Raw genomic sequence first — 19,946 nt, 5'->3', positions numbered from 1 at the left:
ATGTCGGTGACTAAGCGAGCCCAATACCAGGACCATGAAACTGTTTCACCTACACGGAAAAGCAGCCAATATTAATGCTTTTTTATGCCAATTGTGTTTTCCCCAACTGTGGCCTGCTGTGAAAAGGCTCTATAATGGCAAAACTTGTCTGAAGACTCAAATCTGAATATGTATACAACATTTGTATTTGAAAAAAAAATAAAACTAAAAAACACATTCACGAGGACAAGCGTCTATTTACACGCTGAAGCAACATGCTGACCAGACGTCTTGTGAATGTGAACTGACAGAAGAGAGGAGAATGAAAACTGCATCCACGATGGGAACGTTAGTCACCCTGCAAAGCCCTGCTCGCCGTGACAATGAGGATACAAATTTGTCTCAAAAATGTTTTGTCAAATAGTAAAAAAAAAACAGACTGAAAATGTTCAGGTGTCGGGATCCAAAACTAATTTTTTTCAGTCTATCTGCCAATGGCTCTGAAACCAAAAACAAAAAATGATTGGCCGTAGAACTGCATGTGTTTCATGTGGATCAGGAGGTTTGCCATGGGGGCAATATGACCACGGGGGGTTGAGGGGGAGTATTGTACCATGGATCTTGAAATATTGGGCCAAGCTGGGTCCCATCCAGAATTCGAATGTCTGTCTCTTGTTTCCCGTCTCATCTTTCTCCCTCTCCTCTGCCCTTTTCCTCTCCGGCTCTCTTTGCCTCCTCTCTTCTCTGTCCTCATCCGTCCCTGCCTGAGTGCCATCTCCCATCCCCTTATCCATGTTCCCTCTCCGTGGGGAGAAAGAAACAATGATTACATGAATTAACACGGGCTTGTTATTCTTCGGTGACAGTTCGCCTGCCTCCAGTCCTTCGCTCAACAATGTGGCCGCACAGCCTACCCACCTGTGCAAATGTAACTCAGTCCTTAGCCAAAAAACGGAGAGGTGTGCCAGCCTGTTGCCGCAGCCACAAATATGTGCACGCCATCGGTGCCAGTCACGTTACTTCAGTCAGCCGTGACGTGTTTAGACAAGCTCGGATTGCAGTGAAAAACCTGTCACTGAGACAGGAGAAAGAGCCGGTGCACCGTTTGTGCGTGAACTGCCGTTTTGGAGCCTCTGGTTTATTATTTTGGCCGGCGTAACAATATTTGGAGGAGCAAGGGATGGGATTGAGCCTGACTGAGATTGTGTGCACTTACACCTGTCCATTGGACGTTACTATCGCGCTGTATCCACGCCCCAATGCATACTGTGCTTTATCGTCTATTTTACCATGATTTACTAAATGAACATCAATGAACATTGATGAAGACTCGAAACTAGCGATTGAGACCACAAACTCATCAGGAAAATGTTTACCGGCGCTATAGATCGAGTGAGAAGTAGAGTCATTTCGTCATGAACCGAAACTGACTTAAAATGACTTATTTGCAACCAGTGGAGTCGCCCTCTGCTGGTCATTCGAGAGATTACGGCTTGCAGGCTTTTCCGCATTGGCTTCACGGATCCGGAGTCTAAACTGTACGTCCATTTGGATATAGAGTCTACGGATTTAACTGCATGGTGGTCATGTGATCTGGTGACCTTTGTTGACATTGTGTCATTTTTACAAATATTACACCAACCCGTGTGACGTGATATTGAAGACCTCCCCGGAATAAAATACATTCACCACCAGTTAATGTAACATGACTATCCGTGTCAGCACACAACTTACTGGCCGAAAACCAAACAAGTATATATTTTTAGCCAGCCGGATTTGATTCCGCCACACTCAAGTGCCTTCCTTATTGCACGACCAATCTGCTCGATGGACTCTTTACCCATAAATCTAGTCTGTCAGCTGTTTAGCACCTGTTAATGATTGAGGACATATGCCCATGTAAACTGGTGACAGTCATAACTTTAAAACAGACAGATGCTGCAGACTCGATAACAAGCCTCAGAAACCAAACGATTGCCTTACATTGCGAAACGCAGGTGATGGGAAGACATATCAAGATGCACTCCTCTTGTCCTTCACAGACAGCAGGGACTTAATTGATCCTTGACTTTGGCTCTAAAAAAAAAAATCAATATGAGGCCCATTAAAAAAAGCCTGAATGTGTCCAAAAGCCAACCATGGGGGTTTATCACAAACACCTCAGATCTTCTTGTGAGCTACCAAACAAACCCACAGCATAAGCACTCTTTGCTGACTGCAGTTACTTTTTTCACACACACATCTCAATGTACAAACATTGAGCTTAATTTATTCTAGGCTTCTTAATAATGACGTTTGTCCTTGTTTGCTCTTGTGGCACCTCGTATGTTGCAGTGAAGACAAATGATTTAATCGCACATATTAAAACATAGTCTAATTTTCTGTTTAACTGAATCGGATTTCTGATGATATTTGCTTAACTGCCCTTGACATTGGGCATTACCCGTCATCAAAATTCCAAATATATATATATATGTCAAGAGTTATTGCATGGAGAGTGGAGGTCGACATTTCCCACACACACTGGAAGCGGTTGACCAATCACAAGAGAGTGGGCCAGACAGAGGCTGAAAAGTGGTGCAGCAGCAATGGACAGTATGGATGAAGTGATTGCTTTTCTGGAAGTACATTAGAGTGTGAACCTTTTCAAGTAATAACCCAAATTAAAACTATGAACCTGAGAATGAGTATGTCTACTTTTTAGAAAAAAGAAAAGCAATGAAGCTGACTCAATAATGTCAATAATAGAGGATATGCATTGATATGCAAGAAAAACCCTTCAAAACTGTTTTCACTTTTGTTTTTTGCTCCTGTCGACCTTGCATTACCGGCATAATGTACCGACTGATGGAACAGCCACGTTGTGAGTTTCAAGTTGGAAAATAAAACCGTTGCCAAACCATCAACGACAGTGGAACAGCCTTTTAATAAAGACCCACACAGCAGAACCACCAGCACATAAAACGACACCATTATAACAAATGCTAAAAACACCATCAAAGCCAACAGGACCCAGTGCTCCCGCCAGATCAGCAAACCTTCAGGATAATGAGGGCAGTAACCGGTTGTCTGCTGAATGCAAGATAATTAGGGTTTTCAGTTTTGTCATTAAAGAAGATACAGTGTTGTTGTTGTTGTTGTTGTTGTTGTTGTTTGCATTTCTTCAAAGTTTTGGGCCCTGATTGAAAATCAATTATCTCCAGGTGTTCTGCAAGATTACTGAAGATTGGGAGGTAAAAGCTTCCTAACTGAGGCTGTAAACAGCCCATTTTGTTGTGTGAGAACGCAAGGCCGGAAAAAGTGGTAGGATGGAAAACGAATAAGCTGAAACTGAACATTTGGCTGCGGCAGATCTCTTCTCAATTCTACGAATGCAAAGGAGTTTGTTTTCAAAATGAAATTACAGTGAGTCCAGACGAGCGATAATGTGTTGGATCCTTGCTTCTTCACAAATGAAAAGGGGGGGGTGAATAACTGTACACACAGGTATTAGGTTACATTTGCATACGCACTACATTAATAGTCAAGTATCATATCTTCACACCTATCCGTGATATCATACATAATTAGATCTGGCTGTGAAGTGTGCTTTCTATTCTCAAAACCGTGCTGAAACAACGCTGCTTCTATCCAAACAGACACTTTTGTGTAGAAATAATATGCACTCAAGCATACGTACAGTGTGGTCCACGGGCGCACCGTTCCACCCACCAAGCACCCACTACACTGCAAATGACACGGACGTGTGATGTTGCACCGCTCACAGAGACCAGTCGTTTAGAAAGGCGGCAAGGAGAGTTAATCTGAATGACACCAAGAGATAAAATATTCAAGTTCAAAGAGGCATCTACGGCATACAGATATAAGGTAAACTATGTTTGGCCTCTCATGCCCCTGCTTTCCACCTCACTCTGGGCCTTCATTTTTCTGCCCGGAGCATAGAACGTGGTGTGTATGTTTCCGCGACTAGTACAGTATATACCATGTGCGTGCATTTGTTTGTTGGGCAACGTTGGCGTATTGACACTTTATTGAATTCTGCCTTGTTTGTGCATTCAAGTGTGTTTGTGTGCCTTCACATGTGTGAAATTGTACATGTGCCGGTATGGACGTGCAGTCGGCAAGGTGTACTTTTGCTTTTAAGTGTGTGTAGTTTGTGTACTGATGTGAGGGCGTGTGCATGTGTTTTACTGTGTGTGTGTGTGTGTGTGTGTGTGTGTGTGTGCGTGTTTCCAGTAAGGGGTAGATTATGTGAGATGCACCTATACGCACCCCTCAGCTCACAGTTGCCTGGAGTTAAGTGGAAAAAGTGGCAAGTTCCAGGAAACCCTAATGCAGCTGCGGGAGGAAAAAAAAAAACAACAACTATATATTCCTGAAGATGGAACTGATGTTCTTTACAGCCAGGAAGGAGCACAGCCTGCTGGTGTTTGTTGTGGTGTGTCCGAGAGCTATCCTTCTTTCTTTCTCTCTCTCTCTCTCCCTGGTTTGATGATGGAGAGGTAATTTCAGCTTCATGATGGCACGACTCTAATGATGAGGATGGGAGAGCTGAGAACATGTCAGGGTGAGAAACAATGAAAAATACCCCGTGCGTTTCTGCGCGTGTACATACAAAACCACACATCCGTGCTTCTTCTCTGTGTGTGCGTGTGTGCATGTGTGCGTACGGGTGGACACGAGCAGGACAGGGTCCAACTCCAACCGCTGTCCCCATCACCGAGTGGGCTGTAAATGGAGAGTAATGAGGGAGCACTTCCGTGCCAGATGTGCCCTCTTTGCAACTCTGCTTTGCTCCGAGACAGTAAAACTGACCCAAGCGAGACGCCCGGTCCACGCTTTGACTAAGCCATGTCTGTGTTGCGGGAATTTGAATGTGTTATTCGTCCAAAGTTTGCCCCGCGCCACGGTACCCGTGCAGGATATAAGAGTAAGTATCATTTTTGACATAGCACATGGAGTCACATTTAATGACAAAATCCCGGGCACTGTCTGCCAGGCCCAAAATCTGTTAGAGGGGCCATCTTCTTCACTGGAGTGTGAAATTATTTTAGCTCTCTGCTCATTATAGGATTTTAAAATGCATTATAGTTAGGGCTTTTATGGTGTGCTGCAGCATTAATTCAATTTGCCCCATTCACGCTTTTCGTATTATCATGCTCAGTTCAAGCTACAGTGGGAGGAAGCTGCTGAGCAGTGCTCCCTGGTCTTATCTCTAAAGGATATAAACTACACTACCCAGCTCAATCAGGGCCAGCACAGACTGCTCCATCCATTCATCCACTTCTCCCCCTCTCCTTTTTCTCCAGATGCCGCTTCCTGTGGTGACCTCCATCTCTCTTTTCACTCCCCATCCCTCTCTCCATTTCCTTCTGAGTTGGTGATTGATGGGGGTTGTCCTCGGAGCCCTTTTCGATATCTTTCCATAGAAGCGCGTATGCTGGCAAACAAACACAAACACACACTGAGCCCCATGCACGATTTCAGAGATGCCAGCTCACAGAAACACGTACATACACTGCGAGACCAAGGCCAGGCAGAAGCAACAGAGGGAGCGGGCACAGGTTTAATGGGAAAACAAGCCTCAGTGTACGGGTGAGACAGCAATAATCTATCACTGAAACCAGAGCCCGGGTCTGTGTTGGTTTAGCACACCAGAGGCGGGGGCATTCTGGGAACATCCCATCACTGTCTGTTATTGTGCAAAGGCCCAGTAATGAGTTGAATATATATTCCTTTGGAAGTCCAGCAGATTCCCGCGGAGCAGACTCGCGGACTCGCACGGCTGCAACAGCTGTAGCAGGGCTCGCCCAATGTAAATGCCGCTCGCCTGCATGAATGCAAACGGACATCACTCATCCATCGTCGGCATTGCAAACAACTCACACATACACAAAGTGTGTCACACACCACACTCGTCACATGCATTAAACTTTAACTCAGCATGTGACTGTGGTCTGGCTTACTGGTAATGGGCGAAGAGGAAGAGAGGATGAGGATAAAGTCCTCATTTAGATATCTAATCCAGTGGGCAGTCTGTCCTGTGAGGCCCATCATCTCCCGTCATTAGCAGCAGGCCGGCAAGATTAAACAAGATCAATGTTTATCACCCACTGTGTGCTGGAGAAAGCGAGTGTTTAAATCCCCACCTCATCATGAATTCTCACATGCATCTGCTATCTGAGCAACGTTGACAACAGGAACTCTATGATTATTTCTTGACATCACGTGGTAAAGAGCAATATTAATCAACTTTAATGCCCTCAATCTGTAATACCGTTCATATGGGATGAACATTATCTCATGTTAATATTTTCATTTCATAAGTAATGCTGCATGAGTAGGATTTAGTGTAAATATGCAGTTGATCTGGCACTCAATCCAAATAAGACAAGCCGAGCGACTCATTTGTAACTTTGGGCAGACGATCATTCGCGGGACCAACCCAACATTTCCTGCACGGATCGTCAATATTGTGTTCGACAGACACGGCCCTTTCTCAGTGAGTGATATCCATCAAAAACCAAGTTAATGCACATTCACACAATTAATAATTGAAATTACTCAATTAAACAGCAGCTGTGGTGTCGGGGCAGTAAAGGGCAGCGGTAACTGTGAGTCGATAACTTGTGAAAAATGACATGCACACACTGTGGACAGAGTCCGAACGGCAGATATGCAGCCCATGCTGCAAAGGATACACACACACGAAAAAATCCGTTTCCTTTCTTTTCTTTTTTTGGGGGGGTTTCATTTTGAGTAAAACAGGTTATGAGGGAGGCGGCAAACTCAGCACTCACATCCAGGTCCTAATCTTTAATGTGCAGCGGTGGTGTGTGCCAGTGATATCTCCGCGGCGAGGCCGCCACTAAAAGCTAAACAGCGGCATCTCTCTATCCCATCCTTCTCAGCACATCATAAGACTGCGGAGACCATATGGTCTGATTAGTCCACAGAATTAAGCCCTGCACTGTCGAGGCAGAGAGAGGACGATGGAACGAAACAAACACACGCTCACGAGTTCCAACTGAGAACACAGAGGCACATGGAGGAACACTGGTAGGGGGGGGGGGGAACACTCATCCTCCACACGCACACACACACACACACACGAGCACGCGGGACAAGTTCCGTGTAATAGTAACCCATGCTCTCTCCTGGATGCTCATAAGCCCTGAGAGACACGTACATACATTTTTCTCTGCATCAAGACAAAAGAAACCTGCTACTGTAATCAGCCAATCCACACGCTTTGATGGAGTTGTACTCCATTCCCGTGTTTCCTGGAATTGATTGAACAAGTGAACCGTGAGATGGACATCATCTTCATCTACAGGTTTGTCAAAATCTGAGCCGCAAAATCCCCTGCCTTCTTCTGCATAGTCCTTCCGCATGGCCAGTCAGACAAGACTTCACTCTACCATCTCCTTTTGCTCGGCAGTCACTGCCATCCTTTCAACAAAAGACACACTTTCACTGTGCAAATGGGGGTCACACAATTACTGTGATTTCTGCAATTTGTGCGCTTTTTACGCCACCGCAAAGTTCGTGGCGTGTCAAAACATCTCACTTGGCCCGCCGGATCTTCTTCTCTTTTCTTTTTTTTTTAACGACATTAAAAATCTCCTTGTTCACAGTTCACCCAGCAAAGCTTTCAAAGTTGTCTGTGTCCTGTGTGTTTATCAGTGCCTCCTTTGACCACAGAGAGTGGAGCTGCAACCATTGTTATGCTCAGTTAATTGGACCTTTGGGCACAAAGAGGTTGAGAAATTCAAGACCAAATAGATAAATAACCACAAGTACTGAATTCCCACGACATATCCTCGCACCAGCTTCAAATTCCCCTTGTTCGCGCTGGCCTATGGGAGGGCTGGGCTGAAAAGCTGGTTCATTAGAGTGCTTCGGGACAGTTCTATCAGCCCTTCAGCTCAATAGCACACCTACCTCTCTGCGAGTTTGTAAAAAATATGCAACAGTCTGTGCCAGTCATTGCGACCAGGTATACATTGTTGCTTAAAGTGATGTTTTGTGACCGGGAGCCAAACAGCTCCTGGTTAATCAATAACACGGAATCAATTCCTCTCTCTCTCTGGGGAAATGCCACCGAGAGGGCCATCCAGCATGCAAAAGGTGGGGCCAAGACAAAGAGTTTTTGGATGCACGGGGTGAAATGTGGCACGTGTGGAGAGGACGGGGCGGTGAGGTAAAAAGTTAGTGTCTTCATTACAGATCACTCCAAATTTTGGCAATCGCAGCCAACACAATAGAGAAGAGAAAATCAAATCATGCCCCAAAACTCCTCGAACTCAAACCTTTGTCTCCCGCTAAACCGGTGTCGGCACATCATGGCTACAATTTCATAAAGCGAAACCTTCTCCGTCGGTGATAAGCTCCCCGTGCTCATTTATCACACAGGTAGACACTAAGCTGCACGGAGGCATCCCGGGAATCTGTGCCACTGGAGGTCAGCGAGACATTTAGCTGACAGCGGCTGCCTCCACGCAATGTCTGGAGTTGACAATGTCTGTGGTAATGGGCATCAATAATGCACACCCTTAGCCAGATAAAGAGGAAAACTCGCTGTCGCCATGACTGCCCTCACAGCGCTGCAGCGCGTGCAGCGCTCCTATCGCCCAACGCGCCTCGCGCAAAACAAACCTGCATTATTTACAGTGATGTGGGAAGATGTCATGTTAAGATTTCTGCCGTTATGAGATATATGCATTCCTTTTGAAACTTTAATGACACACACATACATACTAACTCATTCCACATCTTTGGCCCGAATAATTATTGCATTTCTTCTGGCAACTTGAGTCAACTTATCCCTCTCCGGCATAAGTGTGCGCACACACACACACACACACACACGCACACACACATCTTCTCCTCCTCCCACTTCTTGCTGTGGTGGTAGTAGTGATGCAACACTGGGATCTTGTAAATAGCATCAGGGTTTTTATACTGACCTTATCAAGCAGATCAGATGTGGGCCACATGTGCCCGATTCACATTAAATGCAATTTCCGTCACTGTCGTCATAATGTCTCCTTTTTTTTTTAATTCCGGTGTTTCTGCTGTTGGTCATATTATATCAAGACACTATTCCTACGGACTGCATCATCAGCCGCGTCAGCGGGTGCCGAGCGCCGGTGTGTTTACGGTTCAAGTGACGGAGACGTCTAGCAGCCGTAGTAATTATGATTCTTGTCAGTCAGAAGTAGTGACACGCTGTTATGGCGCCGCAGTCCGCAGAGGGAGGAGGCTGGGGTGGCGAACACGTTGTCAAAATGTCAGGCCAAGACGTGTGGGACCGCTGTGCACTTGTTGCATTTCCCTCCATCAAGAGCGAACGGCATGCTTCTTCTCACCTCGAGCGACTGGTAATTGTTTTAATTATGATGAGGAAGGTCCCTTGAGCTTAAAAAAAAATGTTTTTCAAGCACTGACAAATCATGCTATCCTGCTGATAGAGGCATCAGATCAGAAATTGTGTTTGTGTGTCCTTCTGCTTGGAAGGACTTATCTGAGAAGACCTGGCCTTTTTTCACCTCGCATTAAAAATGATCCCTGTTAGTTCCAAGTGTAAATTTGGGGATAAGAGAGCTCTGGTATCAGATCAATACCCAGGATCGGCAGATACCCTGAATAATGTATCAGAGTTACTAACTGGGGGAGAAAAGTCCAATTGCTACGTCCCAATCTGCTGAATCACACAATCATTTTTCTTTCTGTCTCTCTATTTATCTAGTCAGTATCCCCCCCCCCCCCCCTTCAAAGGGCAGGTCATACTTTACTTTTCATCTTCCCTCTATTTGCCCCGCAACAATCTTCCGGCAAACATTAGCGTACTCTGCCCTTTTCACAGCTGTACAGTACTATGTCCGTCCCCCCCACCCCCTCCGGTGCCCCGTAGCCATCCACTCTGGGGCTGGGGTACATGCACACCTCATTCCCCTCCTGCCACCCTGATAGTTTCCCACTTCTGCCCTCTAACCATCTGACAACTACATTTCATCAAGCTGACCACTCATCAGCAGTATACAACTCCCTGCCTCTTATCTGGCTGCCATTTCAAAAAAAAATCTCACTAACTGCCATGCTTTTACACACACACACACACACACACACACACAGACACACACACACACACACACACACGCACGCCCCCAGCCTTACAGCTTGTCCTGGCCTTTCTGTGCCCCCGATAGTGCCTTGCATCCATTTTAAATATCTCTCCTACACGTACAAGGGAGCCACTTCCCCTTACGTTCCCTGCTCTTGCTCTCGGTGCTTAATCCCGTCTTTAAAGAAGCCGTGGCACATGCACACCCCCTTCCCTCCTACGTGGCATCAGAAACATGCTAGGACTGTAGAGAAGAAGAAAAGGACTGCGGGGATGTTGCACAGACGCATCCATTTGGTATCCGAGAGACCACGGAGCCGAAATCAAATGCTGCAGTCGCGTTACGGCTTCGCTGCACGTCGTCAGAAGTGACAAATCTGAGGATCTCTGCTGCGAGGGGGGGGGGGGGGGGGGGGGGGGGGGCAATCTGGATACTGAGAGAGACAATCATAACATTCAACACAAGCACAGAGTGATACACAAAAGTACGCACCCCTCATGTATATATACGCACATGAAACCACACACAAGCTCACAATCGTGGCAAAAAAACGACAACGACCTAATAACCACGGGCGTTTTTTTGTTGTTGTCCTCACTACATTGAATAAATGCAGACAGCTTTTGTGAAATAGTTTTCTACTTAAACAAACATCCCCCACAGTCACAAATTACAAACAAAAATGAGATCGGGTCTCTTCTCAATTCATTTCACATCACAAGGGGGAATATGCAAATATTGTGGGGGGGGGGGGCAAGTAGAAAAGGGGAAATTGGATTAAAGACAGCATGAGGCGAGATGTTGACTATGAGACAGAGACAGGAAGAGGGAGGAGGACGGAGAGAGAGAGAGCAGAAGAAGGGGTCCCTGACAGACCAGGTTGTGAAGAGGTGATTACCAGCCTGCCCACAGATAGTGAGGCAGAAACCCCTCCAATATTCTCCACTCCAGCTCACAGAGGACTGCACCGCTTCTTCAATACTCCTCCGAACCTCGTCGGATATCATTAACACATTCACGCTCAGGCGCAAGATACAAGGCTTGCTGGGGGTAGGACAACAACCCAACGCTAAAAAATTCCCCACCAGTTCAAATCTAAACTGACACCCTCTGTGGGCCAGCTACTGTACAGAGGTCCCTCACTCCCTCTCCTCAAAACAACACCACACATAACTGTTTGAGTCATGAGTCATGGCCTACTTCCGTTGCTTTTTACCTTTTCTCTTTTTCCCCCTCACACTCTTACACTGCCGGCCTGATGCACGGAGGCTGTGTCAGGGAGAGTATCGCTTCGTTGTTTTTCTCTGGGGATTGTCTTGGTGTACTGAATATAGTTTAGACGGTAAATATTTCTCCAGCGTTAGCAGGGGATCTGGGCGAGGAGAATAATTTCTTTTTTTTTTACGCCGCCCTGAGCAAGAACAGACTCCTTACACAAACAAGGTGGTGGAACTGTGTACCGAATCTAAGGCATCAGAGTGGGAGGGAACGGTGTCAAAGCTTATATGGGATTCTGAAACCCTCTCTGTGTATGTACGTCAAGTAATTAGATCCCAAACCCCCCCCAAAATGCCTTATTATGATCTCTAAAGTTCAGCTATCTTAAAGATAATGCTCCATATTGTACACATGACGAGTTACACAATCCAGTGTTATCATTATTTATAGATTTAATCAAATTTATTATAATTAAGTTCAACGTTTTTTTGAATTAAGTATAATTAAAACAAAGGAAATAAAGGGAACAGCTTCTTTTTTTTCCTTCGGGGGTGAAATTGAAAATTAATGTTTTGTTATGAATCACAGCACGTGATGGCGATACGAGAATATTACCTGGGAAATAAGCATGAGTAAAGAATAAGCACAAACTGGTTGAACATTGTCCTCGTTCACGCGGAGTAGTCAAGTGTGAGAACAATGCGCGATTCCATTAACTGATCAATTCCTGCTGAAAATGCCAGACACGTGATGATTAGCCCCGGACAGAACGCGGCAACATTTAATTAGAAAACACCATGTCGTGTTACGCAACGATGCCCGCCTTTTTCAATATGGCGAGATCGATATTTACTGTGCACGTCAATGCTCATTGGGTGACACATCTGACGCACCGACCGAACAATTGAAAACATATTCATAGCCCAACGCGCACAACGTTTTGAGGAAAGTTGTTGTTTCAGCAGCAAACGGCATCAAAACTCTGCGCGCGTTTTCATATTGAATGTGCCCCCGTCCGGCTATGCTAAGACTTTATCAGACGTGGATATCAGCAGGAGCTGCTATGGGCGCTGTAGTAAATCATTTTAATCATATTCATGATTACGAGAAGCAACCGCACTTTTGGTGTGTGTGTGTGTGTGTGTGTGTGTGTGTGTGTGTGTGTGTGTGTGTGTGTGCGTGTGTGTGTAAGCCTACATCTTTTTATGCATGGATTTTCTTAGGGAGAATATGTGCAAAACACAACTGGCACTACACTAGAAGAAAAATATTTTTGCTGGCTCATTTTCGGATTTATTCATTTAATATAAAGATGGCTCAAAAATGTCATGTCTATTTGGGGGGGCGAGGATGAGTATTCGGTGAGTATGTTTTCATTCACGTAAGTATGTCACTGAGGATGTAGCCCACACTGAGAGTAATCCAGCACTGCTGTTCCACCTCTCTCTCTCTCTCTCTCTTATCTGCTGTGTGCCGGAATAATTTTATCAAAGATGTCCGAGTGTCAAACTACACTTTTTAATCTCCGCACATAGCGTCTCTATTATACCCACAGCCAACTTATTAACACGAGAAAGCTTCGCACCGCGTGTGCGATTAGCGTTTCATGGCCACATCAACCAGTTAATGAACACATTCACTACACATTTAGTGAATCTGTGCAATCGCCAGTTAATAACCATTTGTACGTTTGCCGGGTTTTCTTTCACGCAGACTCTAATGAACGTGTGTATTCTGGTTATTAACCAGGAGTGCAAAGATTATGCCGCTAAGTGCAAAACCAATCACTAATGTACGCGTTTAAATGGCGATAAGAGATTCTATGGTAATGAAGCTAATAGTCGTAGTAGTAGTATGTATATATGCCGTAAGCAGGGGCAGCAGCAATGTTAGTGTTGTAGAAGAAGAGTTCAGGAGCTTGACTCTCATCTGTGTTGACACCTCTGTAATGACGCGTCCTGCGTCATTACAAAGGTCACTGTACGTTCATATTGTCACTGTCTCTACGGAGGCAACGCTTTGTCGTGATGTGGCACTGGATGGGCTTGTGGTGAACCTCTCATTTGAATCCGCCGATGTATGCGAATCATGTGGCAAACATCTTTAGGGGTTACGGCGCTCAATGCTGCTGACTTGAGCGTTTCTTTGAACTGCTGCCAGACTCTCGCCTGACGGAGCTTCTCTGTTTGACATTCAGCAGGTGACTGTCAGCACCGCGGACAGCTCTGTGCTACCGAGAGTTCGCCCGGGTGAAATAAGGGGAGCCGCCGCCGCCGCAGCAGGAGCAGCTGCAACGCCCAGGGCCGTATTAAAACTGTTGTTACTGTAGGCTGGGGTCAATTTCCATATGATCGCACAGTCTCACACTCGCAGGCAAACAAACTCCTGCGAGGACAGATGCACCCGGACTGAGCGTCTCACTCCTCCTGCCTCTATTGTGCCTGTGAGCTCGCTCCTTCATCCGCGAGTCAGACCACCGATTTATTTGCGAAACCCGCGACATGCGACGGTAGGACCCATATTTACATGGGAGATGGGTTAAATCTCCAAAAATGAAAAAGGGTGGGGGTGGGGATCGGGAAAGAGATGAGCAGAAGAAAAAAAGCCCGTCCTCCCAGACTCTCATCAGGATTCTGTCTGGGAATCAGGATAAAGAACATGCCATGTCTTTGATCAGGAGAGGAGAGTTTTGCAGGTGAGAAAGGTAAAATTCAAGAAGGTATCTGAATATCTGTCAGGGAAGAGCAGCTTTTTTTTCCTGCTACGTATCTGCTCAGCCCCCCCCCCCCCCCCCCCACCCCCCCCCCACCCCCCCCAAAAAAAGGGCCGTCAGGATTCTGACAATTTTTGCTCTCCCCTGAAAAAACCTCCAGACACCCTCTGCAGGAATGTGTCCCAATCAGGCATGCAATTGTAATCGTGAACATGCTGTGCAGTGTTACAGCAGCGGGCAGCTCAATTACAAAACCAAAATCATTTTCGATCCCCTATTTTTGTTTTTGCTTTTCTATACGCTTGAAATCCGAGTTGATTTTTTTGGAGGAGCAGCACAAAACTTCAGCAGCTGATACAATTTCACCTTTTTCCCTCCAACGGTTTGAGAGGATGCCTGGATGTGGCGGCGCTGCTTCAAATCCCTGGGACTAAAGAAGTGAATGAGAGGAGGATTAGAGGGGTAATGCCAGTAGATGAGAGAGAGAGGGGGGGGGTCACAGTGGATTGACACTCTGCAAGGATTAGCTCTGAAAACAACTTCACGGTTGCGAACTATGTCAATCAGGGACACAATTCAACCACTTCGCGCATAAGGCCCCTCCGACTTGAACTGAAAAAACCCGCACCACGTGCTCCCCGCTCCGAATCAGCTCGTAAAGTTCAATCGTGATTGAAAGATCATCGCAATCATCTCAATCAATTGGGACTCCCCACTGGAACCTTCATCATTTTGGGAATACATTTTTTAAGATGCGGATGTATGGATGATAATGAGGCCCACCTGTGGAATGAGCCTGTGCTGCAGATGCACTGTATGGATGTGATGGATGTGTCAGGCCTGTTGGGTGGGTGGGTGTGGGGTTCACTGATGAGGAGTGAGGTGTCCAGATGGCGGCACAGTTTGACCATGTGCACATAATGTGTTCCATTAAAACAGGGCACGACCACCACAATGCAAATAATTCCCGGGGAGAGCAGGAGAAGGAGGGGAAGTGCCTGAGCCAACTTAAGTGCGGATTAATAGAGAGGGGAATGTTCCCTACACACCTCGTTTGTCCTGAATCTTAACGGTGAGCTCCACGAAGGGCTCTGCCTCCCTGTCCAGCCTCTGGGCTATCGTGATATCTCCACTGTCGCGCCCCACGGTGACCGGGGAGCCCCGCTGCGACTCCGGGTAGATCACCTCGTAGGCGGCCGACTGGAACCTGCTGGGGGCCAGGCTCGTGATGACCGAGCCCACGCCGGCGTCCTCGGACACGTTGACGCGAACCGCGGCGCCGGGGTCAAGCAGCGCCCTCGGCGCGCGCCCTGCCCTCTCCGACCGCGCCAACGGCTCCGCGGCGGAGCGCGTCGCCCACCGCTGCGGGGCGACGACCACCACGACGCCTGTACTGGTCAGAGGGGGCCAGCCGTGGTCCCGGGCGAAAACGCTGAAGTTGACCCGCGCGGGCAGCCCCAGGATGGAGTCCATCAGCAGAACTTCGCCCGTCTTCGGCACAACGTAGAAGCTGCCGTTATTGGGCACGGAGACGTATGTCAACTCTGCGTTCTTGCCGCTGTCCGCGTCGACAGCCTGCAGCCTGTGCACGACGCTGCGCAGGGCGGTGGTGTCGTCTAAAGTGATGTGCACGGTGTCTGCACTGCGAAGAGTCGGCGCGTGGTCGTTGGTGTCCAAAACGTCCACTTTCACCGTGGCGAGCTCGAGGGCGACCGAGTCCTGTGCGCACGACTGACAGCACAGCGCCACGCTCAGCAGGTATCCGGCCCGAGCCTCTCTGTCCAGCAGCCTGGAAGTTTTCAGCAGGACGTTCCCCCGCTTGTGGTGGGCGAAGGCGCGGAAGTCCTCGCTGCCGTTGCCGCACAGTTTGAAGCGCACGCCGGAGACGGGGCACCATTTTTGCGCGTCGATGCGCCCCGCCGGAATGCTCAGTCCGTTCACCCTGGACGCCGTCGGCGAGTTCTCGAAGACGTGCCCGTGGAAGAACGGCACCCGCTGCCGCGCCTGGGATCCGGCGGCCGCCGTCAGGAGGCAACACAACAACACACCCCGAATCATGTTGGGCGCGAAGTTGCGTGTGCACCTCCAAGTGACTCGGGGCGGTGGGTGGTGGAAGAAGAAGAAGAAGAAGAAAAAAACAACCCTTAAAAGGGAGAAGATAAACACTTGAGAACCCGTCGCCTCATCGTGATCCACGGTGTGATTCTTCCCGGAGTTCCCATCCGAACTTCAACCCTTTATTCATCCTGCGAGATCCGTCTGTGGGCTCCGAGCGGCACGGCTGCGTGCGGGCAGTCCACGGCGCTGCAGGCAGCTGGCTGTACACGGTGTGCGTGCGCGCGCGTGTGTGTGTGTGTGTGTGTGTGTGTGTGTGTGTACCCTGCGTTTCAGTACCGGAGCACCGGACAGCGCCAAGCGCGGGGGCGTGGCGGCGCGCGGGGACGGAAACTCCTCGGTGACCCCCCCCCCCCCCCCCCCCCCCCCCCCCCGCGCGATGGTCAACCAGGGTCCACGCCTCACACCTCCCGCCGGCTCGAGCCTGTGTGTGCACGCGCAGCGAGACTGTGGATTTGCCGCGTGACTCCGTCCGCGACAAATCCACGGTCAAGCGTAAAGAAGAAGTGGTGACAAAGAGAGAGAGAGACAAAATCGCTCATCCCTCTCCTCGTCCGAGCGACAACCCGATATGACAGCCTCTGAGCGCTGGCTCCGATGGAGCAGCTCGGGAGCTGCCTTGCGCAAGAGCACTTCTGCAGCTGCCGCTGAACGAGGAGTCACTCGCGCGCCACGCTCGGTCCGAGGAGTTGAACCCACGACCCATGTGGCCGAGAGTCCTTCCCCCAGAACTTTTAGGTCACGGCTCCCGTCGTGCACCGCATCTCGGCGATCGCATGTTTCTGCCCCCCCCCCCCCCCCGATCGTGATTCACCTATAGCTCGGAGAAAGATCGGCGATGCAAAGTGCATCACTATAAATGCAAATGCTGGGATATGGGCTGTTAAACTGGGCAAACATGATTATTTAAGACAGCCCACACTGAGTGGCTCCGTGTGCCTCTGCAGCAGCCAGCGTTGTGTGCACACCAGAGTTCAAATGAACACGGTCAGCCTGATTGCTCTTCCCTTTCCCCTTCCCACTCTGCAGACGTGCCAAACACCCAGAGCACTCTAAACCCTAATCTGTAGGTGGCTACCGCTAATTCCCTCAGACTGCACACTTTCAATTCCCCTCGCCTTCTCCGTGTGTGATAAGTCGGAAGACTAAATATTACATGGGCCGGAGGGCTCTGAATTGTCAAAAAAAAAAAGATAAGGAAATAATGGGCTCGGAGAGCAACGGCTGTCCCCTCCGCCGGGGTTCGTCTCGCATGTCGTGTCGACCTTTACTTTGAGGTGGTGCACGGATCAATATTCATCATGCACTATGGGGGCATGATGATACGCCACCCGGGTGCCACGTGACGCCCGCCTGCTCATTGGCCACATCTGTATTCAGTCTGACAATATTCATCAGAGCCGCTGCTGAAAGATCCTCATCAATTTGAGACCGCGATCCATCACTGCAATTTCAGCCGAATCCACTCTCTGCAGTAAACTGTTCTTTTCAGGCAATAACTCTGGTAACTGGCAGTGAGCCCCCCCCCCAGACAATTTTGAATCCCTGCCTGCAGCTGGAGCAAGAAGCTCATATTGGTTGAGCTCGGTGTTCTGTTTCATGGCACGAGCTGTGGGGCTGTGTTACCAGGACGCTCGAGCCATCCCACACCCACTGGCCTTTTCATAATCCGACCTGAGGAGGGAGAGATCTTTTTTTGTGCACCAAAAATATGCCAGGGAGCCTATTGATGACAAGTGACCTCATGTGACATACTGTCATTTGAGGTGAAATTAGCCGCCGTTCGAACCGCCTGCGAAGGAGCCCGCGCCGCTCCATTCTGCTCCGTCACTTGTCTTTGAACTCCCCTAAGCGCTTCATGAATGCAAATCAAAATCCCGTCTTTTATCGTGTTGTCTCACAAGCTGAAATTCAGCGTGACCGCCAGCCTGGGAGATAGCTGTGGCAGGGGGGCTAATTCAATCACGAGGCCAGGCCACAGTGTGGGGGATAGTCGACTCGAGGGCTGCAAGTGGTTATCTACGGAGATGAAACGCCAACATACACAAAAAAAAAAAAAAACCAAAAAATAACAAAGCTGTAATGAATTTTTAAAAGAAATCATGAAACGGTCTTGACTTCCCTCTTCACTAACAGATAACGCAGAGCTGCGGGGCATTTAGGGAGAAGAAGAAGAAGAAATTTATACTGAAGTTAGCAGGCAAGGAACATAAGAGAGCTTCATGCTTTACTTAATGAATAATTGACCGAATCCATTCCCTTCACTCAGACGGACGTAGATGGGGCTAATGAAGGCAAAGGTTGTACAGCCTTGGAGCATTTCAAAAGATTCTACCTTTTGCGTGTTCCTCTCAGAGATGATGGGGTCTAAGGAAGGGGGGGGGGGGGGGGGATTGTAGACTGTCTGTTATACTTCCTGGAAAAAGCAGAACACAGATGATGACAACAGACTCAAGAGGCCTTGGCACTCATGTCGGTTAATACGGCCGTGTCAGTATTTAAAATGCCTCAAATAATAAAACCATTCAGCACAAGTCCGTGAAATAGATGGGCGGGAGCGCGAAGGTTAATTAAAGAGCGAGCGGCGGGACAATTAGGACTGGATGAAAAGCGCAACCCCAACATGTTCCCATAGAAGAGCTGCGAAGAGCCATTTGTGGAGGAGACTATCAGGACATCCGACAGTAGCAGAAGCTCTGCGTCGCCCCTTCAATGTAGGGCTGCCGTGTGTGTACGGGCCCCTCAGGACATTTCCCCCTCATCACAACCTGGAGGCAAAGAAAAAGCAGTGAGAGGAGCTGGATACATATAAAGACATTTCCCCCATGTATTAGGTACGACTAATTAGATGTGACCTGTGATCCCCTTAAGGCTCCTACCACGTTCTGTAGTATTTAAGCTGTAAAAAAAACTAAACATAGCTGTTTATTATTAGATGTATTTAATTATGGAGGAAAGTGTGCAACCAGCTTCCGTATTTACCTCTCCCCAACATTAATGCAGTGGAGCTACCATCAAGTTTTCGAAACTGTCAGTTGCATAAAAAGTCCCATCTCATCACTGCGCTTCTCTTTAGCTCTTTCTAGTGCCAATGCCACGTCTCCTGGAGGCCATTCATTGAAAGATTCAGTAGACTCTACGTATTGTCATAGAGGACCAGAGCAGCCGCACCGTGAATTGAAGAAAAAAAAAAACGAACCCAAAAATAAATTCATGATTAATACATGGCCTGTTGTTTTGATAGAAGGCGCAACTTCAGGGGCCACATCTCCGTCTGAGGGGCGCTTTTGTTTTATCAACGTTGTGATTAGCGGAGCCTGGGGTTGCCTCACTGATTATTAGCACACTAATAGGAAAAGATCATTGATTTGAACAGTATCGCAGTAACGCTTCCCGACTTTCTGTTTTGCAAGTCAAACGGTTCCTCACATCATCAAAAGACACTGGAGATGTTCACTGAACAGTAGGAGAAGGAAGGCCAGACTGAGCACAGCTCGGTGGCCCGCTCAGCTCGACTCTCCGCGTTAATGACGAGGTGAGATTTTTTGAGAAAGAGGCCGCGACGATGTCCTCTTTGAAAACGCAGTTTAGACAGTGCGAACATTGCCTTGGATGTGTAACGAGACTTTCTTTCTCAGTTAATTATCCCAGCAAAGCCCCGGCCATTAGGCAGGTTTCCATTACTCGACCGTAGTTCAAGGCTGCGGACTAATAGTGTAAATTCAATAATGTGCTATTTATGAGGCCGGGAGGATTATGGAGGCACCCACTTGGAGAGAATATGAAAGAAATGC

General features: G+C 48.0%; 1 protein-coding gene across 1 annotated transcript in view; it reads right to left on the bottom strand.

The window, feature by feature from the left end:
- The window catches only part of LOC118315834 (neural-cadherin-like), a 73,725-nt gene extending 57,325 nt beyond the window's left edge, over positions 1 to 16,400 (bottom strand). Inside the window, exon 1 of the mRNA XM_035643432.2 lies at positions 15,087 to 16,400. Coding sequence (XP_035499325.2) covers positions 15,087 to 16,095 — 1,009 coding nt within the window. The 5' untranslated portion in view covers positions 16,096 to 16,400. The remainder of the gene's footprint in view (positions 1 to 15,086) is intronic.
- Between the last annotated feature and the right edge of the window lie 3,546 nt (positions 16,401 to 19,946).

This window comes from Scophthalmus maximus, chromosome 7 (genome assembly GCF_022379125.1).
Source record: "Scophthalmus maximus strain ysfricsl-2021 chromosome 7, ASM2237912v1, whole genome shotgun sequence".
Lineage (NCBI taxonomy): Eukaryota > Metazoa > Chordata > Actinopteri > Pleuronectiformes > Scophthalmidae > Scophthalmus > Scophthalmus maximus.
This window is presented reverse-complemented; position numbering and strand designations above follow the sequence as displayed.